Here is a 9,753-nt window from a genome sequence, read left to right as displayed (position 1 = left end):
TTTTTTTTTTTTTTTTTTTTTTTTTTAAATATTTATTTATTTATTTGGCTGCTTTGGGTCTTCATGGCGGTGCGCTGGACCTTTCGTTGCGGCACGCAGGCTTCTCTCTAGTTGCGGCTTGTGGCGCGCGGGCTCCAGAGTGCACGGGCTTAGTTGCCCCGCAGCCCGCAGCATGTGGGATGTTAGTTCCCTGACCAAGGATCGAACTGGCATCCTCTGCATTGGAAGGCGGATTCTTAAGCACTGGACCACCGGGGAAATCCCCATCTGTCTGTTTCTGCTTGTTTCCCTGTCTCTACAGAGATGTGTCTCGTTTTCTTTTTCTCTGTCACCACTCCCTCTGCAACACCCCCAGTCACTCTCTCTTCCTCCCTGGCTTTTCCTCTCCACAGAGGTTACATCTGTGGCGTCTCCTCTCCTGGGCTTTCAGAGACAGACACGAATGAGTCCCTGGGCTCAAGGAATTCAGCCCAGTGGTGGAGTCACGGGTTAACAGACACTCAGGCGGCCTCAGTCAGAGCCATCCCTCCTGCCGAGGGACAGAGGTAGCAGGGCCCGTCTTCCTAATTGCCGGGTGCTGGCTGTGTGCCACACACGCCCTGTGCACCGCACCTGCATCCAGCCCTCCACTCCTTCTCACAACCTCATGGGGTGTCCCGTTCACAGCAAAGTGAGGCCAGTGGCCCGCGGTTACTCTACCGGCAAGTGGTGAGGCTGGGATTTGAACCCAGGCTGTCTGGCCCCCCGAGGTGTGCTCTTACCAGCTGTATCCTTCCTACTGCTCATGGCACATAGTGTCTCAGAGCCTGGGCTCAGGGTTCGGGGAGGCCTGGATTCTGCCCCTGATGCATCTTGTGACCATGCGGAAGTGACTTACCCCCTCAGCCTCTGTGGCTTCCTCTGTAAATGGATACAAATCAATGCAGAGTAGATGAGGTCCCAGGGGGCCTGAGAGGCTGACCTCAGAGCCCTGCGAACTGCTTGAGCAAGGAGCCCGAGTTGGGGCTTCCCCGCTGGCGCAGTGGTTAAGAATTCGCCTGCCAATGCAGGGGACGTGGGTTCGATCCCTGGTTCGGGAAGATCCCACATGCCGCGGAGCAACTAAGCCCGTGCGCCACAACTACTGAGCCTGCGCTTTAGAGCCCGCAGGGCTTCCTGCACTCTAGAGCCCGTGCATGGAAGCCCACGCACTGCAACGAAGAGTAGCCCCCGCTTGCTGCAACTAGAGAAAGCCCGCGTGCAGCAACAAAGACCCAATGCAGCCAAAAATAAATAAATTAGTTAATTAATTAATTTTTAAAAAGAGCCCGAGTGGGAGGCCCGAGGGAGCGGGAGTCCAGCTGGGCAGAAACTAACCACCGAGCCCAGAAGTAATACCTTACCATCTCACCTGCAGGAATCCTCGTGGCCCACTACCTCCAGAGCATCACGCCGTGTCTGGCCCTGGGCGGAGAGCTGGTCTACCACCGGCGGCCTGGGGAGGAGGGCACTGTTATGTCACTAGCTGGGAAATACACATGTGAGCCTGGGGACCCTGGACTCCTGGGTCTGAGGGAGGAGGAGCCTGGGGCCCTGGACTCCTGGCTCTGAGGGAGATGGGGGGAAACCTGGGTTCCCAGATGCCAAGCCCCCTTGGTAACCTGCCCCGCCCCCCACCCTGCTCTCTCACAGTGAACAACTGGTTGGCGACAGTCACGTTGGGTCAGGCGGGCATGCATGCAACATACTACCACAAAGCCAGTGACCAGGTGAGCTGATCCAGGGACTGGCCGCGCAGGCACACGTGCTGGGTGTGGGGTGCCCGGGGCTGGCATGCCTGAGAGTTCAGCCTGGGAGGCTGACCCGTGTGTGTCGCCCTGGCCCCTCCAGCTGCAGGTGGGTGTGGAGTTCGAGGCCAGCACAAGGATGCAGGACACAAGTGTCTCCTTCGGGTACCAGCTGGATCTGCCCAAGGCCAACCTCCTCTTCAAAGGTACAGGCCTCCATTTCCCTGTGTAGGAAACAGGCAAGAGGTGCCTCTGAGTGGGTATACTGGCCAGGGGAGATGGTAGAGGGCAGTGTGCTGGGCCCCCAGGTTGCCCAGGAACGCTAGTTGAGAGGGTGGATGGGTGCCTGGGCCCTGAGCTTTGCACCTACCACCCCGCGAGTGGCCCTCTCCCAGTCTGCGCACACGGCCCTCACTTTTCTTTTTCTCATGAGTGGAAGGCAACTTGGAGCACAGCCGGCCGACCCCACAGTCTCACGTTAGGGAGGCTGCCCAGTCACAGCCAGATCCGGAACCTTCCCCGAGGCCGACCGACTCTAGTCTTAAGTTTCTTCTTGGGCCTCAGTGGCTCTCAGGTTTGGGATGTGTGGAGAGAGCCCTGGAAAGGCTGCTTCCGTGGGCCTGGGTCAGGGTTTCCGAAGGCAGCCGGGAGGGCCAGGGACTGGGTTTGGGGGTTTTTATTGTTGTTATTTTTTATTTTTATTTTTTTTTGCTTCTGAAGCCCGCCTTCCCTGCCCACCTCTCGAGCCCTTGCTCCGCAGGCAGCCGGGGTCAGAGGCTGGGTTTGGGCAGCAGCGCTTCAGCTTCTCTGCTCCTGTTCAGTGAGTTCTCAGGCTTCACCCTGTGGGGACCGCACCAGGTACTTGCACACCTGTCAGGTCCTGGGGCACAGGCCCTGGAGGAGATTTCAGTCTTTCTCACTTTTTTAAAAAAAACTTTTATTGGAGTATAGTTGATTTACAATGTTGTGTTTCTGCTGTACAGCAAAGTCAATCAGCCATATGTATACCTATCTCCGCTTTTTTTTTTTTAGACTTTTTTCCCGTATAGGCCATTACAGAGTATTGAGTAGAGTTAGAGATTTCAGTCTTTCATTCAGCAGATGCTCAGCACCTGCTCTGTGCCCGGCCTCGTGCCAAGGATGCTGGGGACACAGCAGTGACCAGGCCCCTTCTCCCACCTCCACCTCCCAAGCCCCGGGGCTCACAGTGGGAGGGACAGACCCATCCCCAGAGAGCAGCGACCTGGTGTGGGCAGGACTGGGATGACGGGGCCCATGGGGTGGCAGAGGGCTTCCCGGAGGGGAGGGGTCACTGAGCTCGGAGCTGCAGTACTTGGAGGGCGTGAAGAGGTCTCGGGTGGCGGGAGCGGCACAGTCAGTGGTCTGGCCGGTGGTATCTCAGGTGGGCCGGAGGGCAGCTGGCGGGGATGGGGCAAGAAGCCAGCGCAAGGCTCTTAGCACGGTTGCTCTCGCATAGGTTCCGTGGACAGCAACTGGGTCGTGGGCGCCACGCTGGAGAAGAGGCTCCCACCCCTGCCCCTGACGCTGGCCCTCGGGGCCTTCCTGAACCACCGAAAGAGCAAGTTCCAGTGCGGCTTTGGCCTCACCATTGGCTGAGCCCCTCCTGGCCCCTGCCTTCCACGCCCTTCCTCCTTCAGATCCCCCTCCCCCTCCCTTCCCTCCTCCTCGGGGGTCAGGGGGGCAGCGGAAAGGAGGGGACCCATCACCCCCGCAGCCGGCGGGGGGCTCCTGGAACCACAGGCGCGTCAGGATTCGGAGTACCAGGGGCGGCGTGCCGGTGGGCCTGGGGTCCAGGAAGGGATTCTGGAATCTAGGGGCGCGCGGGATTCTGAGCACCAGGGGCAGAGGCGGCCAGACAACCTCAGGGAGGTGTTGGGGTGTCCCCGTGCCCCAGAGGGCCCTAGGCCCAGCCCCCAGGGGGCAGCAAGAAGAGGAGCTTCCCCATCCCCTGTCACTCCACCCTGCCCGCTTTCCCATCCACCCTTCGGTATAAATCATGTTTATAAGTTATGGAAGAACTGGGACATTTTACAAAAAAAAAAAAAAAACCTACAAAAAATATACATGGAAAAAAAAGAAATGGGAGGCATCTGTTTTCCTCCACGTGTCTGTGGTCCATTTGGACTGTTCATTTGGTCTGACCTCCTACGGTGACTGGCAGGGGCCAAGGGAATCAAGCCGGATCCCTGGCCAGAGCCCAGACCAGAGAGGGGAGGGGCCTGGCCAAGGATCACACAGCCTCCCTGTGACCTTCCCTACAGGGGCATCACAGGCCTTCCCTCCCCAGGAGGGCATGGTCTTATGGTCACTCAGCTTGGCCTGGCCAGCATGGCTGCAGAGGACTTTGTCCCTGTGAACTGAAGCAACAGAGGTGAGGCTGTCTCTGGGTGCAGGGGTGGGGGTGGCGAGCTGGGACTCCGGGTCTTTCCAGGTTCCCAAAGGGGCAGGGCACCAAGGGGTGTGAGGACTTTCTGATGGGAAGGTCAGAGCTTCCGAGAAGCTTCAGGAAGAATTCAAGTGCCCGGATGGAGAGAGTTCAGAGTCGGTCACTCCTGCTCCAGGCAGACCAACACCCCTGAGCCCTCGCCCGACGGAGGAGCCGAAACCCCGCCTCTCACACACACTGGGGAGGGAGGCCGCTGACCTGGCCCGTGATGAGCCGTCAGGGCCCAGAGACCACCCCGCCGGCTCCCTGCCAGCGCCAGCTGAGCCCCAAGCAAACAGGCCCGGGCCTGGCTGGCACTGGGGCTCCCTTCCTGGGACCAGGCATCCAGCCTCCCCTGACCCCATGGCGTCCAATGTTCCCACCCCCTCAAAGGACCAGGAGTGAATCCCAGCTCCTCCAGTTCGTCCAGTGTGGCTTTACCATCCACCTCAATCCTGAATCTCGTCTCAATTCTGTTTCCCATCTGTGTAACAGCTGGTGTTCATGTCACACAGGTGCTAAGGAGGGAGGGGACAGTAACTGCCCACTGTGGCCCATCACAGAAGTTAACTCCAACTCAGGGCCTGCTGTTTGCCAGGAACTGCTCTCAGTAGCCTGTTGCTTCGCCGAGCGATGAAGTGTTAGGTGTTAGGTGCAACTGTTTTCCCGGTTTTGTGGACCAAGAAACTGGATGTTCAGAGAGGCTAGGTCATTTGCTCAAGGTCACACAGATGGCAACCGGCAGAGCCTGGATTCAGGCCCGGACAGTTTGGTTCCGGAGTCCACAGTCCTAACCAGGCAACACGAATGCTTCAAGCCCTGAGGAAGGTACAACATGCAGGCGATTCCTGGAATCAACGATGCTTGTGTTGGGGAGAAATGCTGGATTTCCAAGTCACAAATGGGGAAGGGGACTCAGAGAGGCATTCACCTGAGCCCAAGGTCACAGCCCAAGAGGGAGCTAGGGTTAAAACCCAGGTTTCACTCTCAAAGCCTGGGCTTTTAGCAGATGCCTTACACTGTCCTCAAAACTCCCATCCCATTTCTGTCTGGGCCTCCAGCTCCCTTTCTCCCCCAACCCAGAAATCCCAGACCGCAGCCCCGCCCCTTCCTTGGACCCAGGATTTTGGGCCCCCAGCCCTTTCCTCAAATTCTATTCATCCATCTGCTGGAAAAGAGAGGGACAGGGAATGGGTGTTCTGGGCAGCTGCCTGCTTCCCCTTCCGTGCCCAGCACCCCGCCCCCAACTCACCCACCCACCAGAATGGAGGAAGGCGCCTGAGTTACTGGGCGAGATGTCATCTCTTCATGGAGGCTGGGAGTGGGAGCTGCTAGCCTCCAAGCCCCGCCTCCCCCCGCCTCCCTGCTGTGTGTGAAGGGGGAGGAGAGCCCACCCCGTGACCTGACGGGCTGGCCCAGCTTGCCCTAGATCTGGAGGGGTGGGCGGGGCAGGGGAGCCCTATAACTGGGTGAACCTGGGATCCCTGACTTCTACTCAGCCCCGGAGGAAGCTAAGGACACCATTCCCCAGGAACGGGTGAGAAGCAGAACTGGGGGCACAAAGTCCAGCTCAGGGCTTCTGTGGGGGATGGGCTGGGGGTGCAGGGGGGAGGAGGAGGTGGCGGTCCTACGCCTGGGCCAGGACAGAAGCAGGAGCAGGGGATGAGGCCAGAGGCAGGGGACTGGACCTAGAAGGAGGGTGGGCAGCAGGGGCATCCCGTCTGGGCTGGAAGGTGGGGTCAGGGGAGCAGCTGGACCTGTAGGAAAACCAGACGAGCCATAGCAAGAGCCCACCAATTGTCACTTTCGTTTATTGAGCACCTACTGGGTGCCCCCATCATCCTAAGATCTCCGTTAGTGGGAGGCGCAGGGGCGGCGGCGACCGGAGGTGTCGGCAGGGTAGCTAGAGCGTCGGTTGAAGGACTTTTAAATGAGGATTAAATTAGCGAATATGTGGGAGATACCGTTTAGATGTGAAGTTGGAGCTTAGAATGTGAAGGTACAGTGAGGAATGCGAGGTTGGAACTTAGAAAGTCCAGTTGGGGCTCACAGGGAACTCCGGGGTGGAGGGGAGGGTGGGGTGAGTGGAACTTGAACCCCGGGAGAGAGGGATAGAATTTTTGGCAGAGACCACCTGAGGATGGGGAGATAGGAGGAGACAATGAGGGAATTAAATAGACAATGAAGGGGCCGGGCCGCTTCGTAACGATTTGTGATTGGATTAGGCTGATGCAGATATGGGGTGCAAGGCTTTGAGGGCCGAGACCTGATGGGGTGGGGCTCTGAGTGGGAGGAGTCCCCACTGCTGTTGAGTGACAATGTCTTCCTCCCCCAGGTTGGCCAATCGCAAGCCAGAAAATGAAGGTTCTGTGGGTCGCCTTGGTGATCACGCTCCTGGCAGGTATGGGGGCGGGGTTTGCTTAGGTTCCTTGCCCCTCCCCCTCCCACCCTCAGCTGTACCCCTTGCCCTCTTCCCGTCCCTGGGTCCCCTCTTTGGCTGGTCTGTCTCCCCAGGTCTGAGGTCTCTCTGACATTCATTCGTTCTGAGCAGCTGTTTTATTCGCTCTGAGCCTCAGTTTCCCCATCCTTAAAATGAGAGTTGTAACAGTTTCTAATCCATTGCTGTCAGGCAGGTAGTGAGCAGTAGTTAAGTGTCAGCTGTGATTAGTTTTATTCTCCATCACTCCAGCATGGTGGTGCATGGAACGCACAATCAATGCTTGCCAAGTGATTAAAACAAGCTGGGTGTCCCTCTACCTCCTCCCTGCCCACCAGTGCTCTGATGAAGCCCACCAGTCTTTGTGGAGCACCTACTCTGTACCAGGTACTGTGTGCCTGGAGGGGACAGAGGAGGACCCTGACTGCTGTGAATTTGCTCCGTGCAGGTTGCCAGGCAGAAGTGGAGCCAGAGCCGGAGCCCGAGGTGCAGCTGGGGCAGGAGTGGCCCGGGTGGCAGGACAGCCAGCCCTGGGAGCAGGCGCTGGGCCGCTTCTGGGATTACCTGCGCTGGGTGCAGACATTGTCTGACCAGGTGCAGGAGGAACTGCTCAGCACCCAGGTCATTCAGGAACTGACGTGAGTGCCCCTGCCCTGGCCCCTGACCCTCCTGGTGGGCAGTGCGTTCTTGACCCTCAGCCTCCAGTGGTCTGGGTTTCTTTCTGTCCCCCTCACCAACTCTTGGTGGTCTGGATCTCTCTTCACTTCTTGCTTTCTTTCCCTTTTTAGCTCCTGGCTTTACCTCTCTCTGATTCTGTTTTTCGACCCTTCCTCTCCGTCTCTCGCTCCATCACTCTAGCTCAGGATCCCTGTTTCTCTCTCTTCACGCCCATGCTCCCTCCTTCTCGCCCCTTAGGGTGCTGATGGACGAGACCATGAAGGAGGTAAAGGCCTATAGGGAGGAGCTGGAGGGGCAGCTGGCCCCCATAGCCCAGGAAACGCAGGCCCGTGTGTCCAAGGAGCTGCAGGCAGCGCAGGCCCGGCTGGCCTCTGACATGGAGGACGTGCGCAGTCGCCTGGCGCAGTACCGCAGCGAGGTGCAGGCCATGATGGGCCAGACCACCGACGAGCTGCGTGGCCGCCTGGCCTCCCACCTGCGCAAGCTGCGCAAACGGCTGCTCCGCGACGCCGAGGACCTGCAGAAGCGCCTGGCCGTGTACCGCGCGGGGGCGCTCGAGGGCTCAGAGCGCAGCGTGAGCGCCATCCGCGAGCGCCTCGGGCCCCTGGTGGAGCAGGGCCGAGCGCGGGCTGCCACCGTGGGAACCCTGGCCAGCCAGACGCTGAGGGAGCGCGCCGAGGCCTGGCACCAGAAACTGCGCGGGCGGGTGGAGGAGATGGGCACCCAGGCCCGGGACCACCTGGAGGAGATGCGCGAGCAGCTGGAGGAGGTGCGCGCCAAGGTGGAGGAGCAGGGCAGCCAGATGCGCCTGCAGGCGGAGGCCTTCCAGGCCCGCCTCAAGAGCTGGTTCGAGCCCCTGGTGGAAGACATGCAGCGCCAGTGGGCTGGGCTGGTGGAGAAGGTGCAGTTGGCTATGGCCACCAGCTCCACCTCTGCGCCCAGCGAGAATCACTGAGTGCCCGCGCATCCCCCTGGGAGGCCCCACTCCTGCGCTGGCCCCACGTCCCCCCAGCCTACAGGAGGCCCTGTCCCTGCCCCAGCTGTCCTCCCGGTGGGCCCTAGCTTAATAAAGTTTCATCAAGCTTCACGGCAGCTGCTGGGCGTCCGTGTGTGATTTCTCACAGCTCAAGCCTCAGTTTCTCGTTCCTTCCCCACACCGGCCACGCAGCGCTCCGTCCTGCCCCCTCTGCCTGTGTGTGTCTGTTTCTTTGTCTCTTCGAAGTCTGTCTTTGCTTCCTTCTGCCCCTTTCTGAGTCTCCTTTCTTCTTCCATCCCTGCTCACTCTCTTCCCTGCCTCTCTTACCCTTCTGTCTCTGAGACGTGGTTCTGGAACCAATCCACCGGTGGGTTAAACCCTACGGTTGCCCCTGACTACTGTGGGCAAGAAAGCAACGTCTCTGAGGGATTTCCCTGGCGGTCCGGTGGTTAAGGGGATGCGGGTTCGATCCCTGGTCGGGGAACTAAGATCCCACATGCCCGTGGGGCAACTGAGCCCCATGCTCCACAGTGGGATCTCCCACGTGCGTCAACGAAGACCAGCCCAAAATAAAATTAATTAATTAATTAATATTTTTAAAATTAAAAAGCAACCTCTCTGAGCCTCCAGTGGCCCAGCTTCCCAATACCTGCTTCATAGCCTTGTGACTCAAAAGACCTAAGATCGCTGTCATTAATTGTGAGCCATTTTCACTATTTTTTTTTTTTCCCCACTCTCATTCTCCCTCCTGTCTAATCTAATTCGGCTTTCTTCCGTCTCCTGGGCTTTGTCTCCGTCCTGCTGTCCCAGAGAGGCTCTGTTTTTCTGGCTTCCGCTTTTCCTCCACCTCTTATCTTTTATCTCTCCCTCCTCCAGTTTCCCTGCCCCTGGCCCTGCTTATTTCTTTTTTCCCTTCTTCATCCGGGTTTGTCCTCGCCACCATTTTGTTGCATGTGGACCCTCTGTCTTGTTGCATGTGGACCCTCTGTCTTTCTCCCCTCATTCTTGTTCCTTCTCTCCTCCAGCTGGTTGGTTAGCCTCTGGTCTACCCTGACGAGCCTACTGGGTGCTGGGTTCAGGCTGCCGGGTTCAGGCTGCCGAGAGAGGCACACTCTGCCAGGGTCTGCAGCAGGCCCCTTGGCGTTTAGGGCTGGACAATCCAGTTGGAAATTGACACACAGAGAAGCGTGGCTGGAGCCTGGAGATGCCAGGCGCTCTCCCCTCTCACGTCCTCAGTTCTCCGAGGAACAGGACAAGGTTCCCATCACAGGGACGGGCCAGGACTTGTATCTCCCAGGCCGACCTCTGCCTGCTTTGGCTCCAACACACTCTGCACTCCGAGCTTCGCCCAAGCTGCCTCGCTTGCCCTTGTGGAATCAGCACCCCCCCCCGCCCAAAGTCCTGACATTATCCTTAGCTGATATCCTCACCCATGTCTTACCAAGGTCCT

The 9,753-nt window shown here is 58.6% G+C and overlaps 2 protein-coding genes across 3 annotated transcripts in view; both read left to right on the top strand.

Annotated features, from left to right (window-relative positions):
* TOMM40 (translocase of outer mitochondrial membrane 40) overlaps window positions 1–3,855 on the top strand; it is an 11,680-nt gene extending 7,825 nt beyond the window's left edge. For both annotated transcript variants that reach the window (XM_007458553.1, XM_007458552.1), the window contains 4 exons: window positions 1,397–1,519; window positions 1,672–1,748; window positions 1,870–1,972; window positions 3,244–3,855. In XM_007458553.1, the coding sequence (XP_007458615.1) occupies window positions 1,397–1,519; window positions 1,672–1,748; window positions 1,870–1,972; window positions 3,244–3,383 (443 nt within the window). In that variant the 3' untranslated portion in view covers window positions 3,384–3,855. The remainder of the gene's footprint in view (window positions 1–1,396; window positions 1,520–1,671; window positions 1,749–1,869; window positions 1,973–3,243) is intronic.
* A 2,697-nt stretch (window positions 3,856–6,552) lies between these two features.
* Window positions 6,553–8,419, top strand: APOE (apolipoprotein E). Its single transcript, XM_007458551.1, has 3 exons — window positions 6,553–6,613; window positions 7,098–7,287; window positions 7,565–8,419. The coding sequence occupies exons 1-3, from the start codon at window positions 6,571–6,573 to the stop codon at window positions 8,280–8,282; spliced, it is 951 nt and encodes a 316-aa protein (XP_007458613.1). The 5' UTR covers window positions 6,553–6,570; the 3' UTR covers window positions 8,283–8,419.
* The last annotated feature ends 1,334 nt before the right edge of the window (window positions 8,420–9,753 follow it).

Source organism: Lipotes vexillifer, unplaced genomic scaffold (assembly GCF_000442215.2).
Source record: "Lipotes vexillifer unplaced genomic scaffold, Lipotes_vexillifer_v1.1 scaffold371, whole genome shotgun sequence".
Lineage (NCBI taxonomy): Eukaryota > Metazoa > Chordata > Mammalia > Artiodactyla > Lipotidae > Lipotes > Lipotes vexillifer.
The sequence above is the reverse complement of the archived record's forward strand: the minus strand, read 5'-3'. Positions and strand labels throughout refer to the sequence as shown.

Excerpts from the sequence above, each read along its gene's own strand:
- APOE (XM_007458551.1), top strand. The coding sequence starts at position 6,571 with ATGAAGGTTCTGTGGGTCGCCTTGGTGATCACGCTCCTGGCAG. Across the intron at positions 6,614-7,097 it reads GGTGATCACGCTCCTGGCAG|GTTGCCAGGCAGAAGTGGAG; the intron begins GTATGGGGGCGG and ends TGCTCCGTGCAG. Across the intron at positions 7,288-7,564 it reads CAGGTCATTCAGGAACTGAC|GGTGCTGATGGACGAGACCA; the intron begins GTGAGTGCCCCT and ends CTCGCCCCTTAG.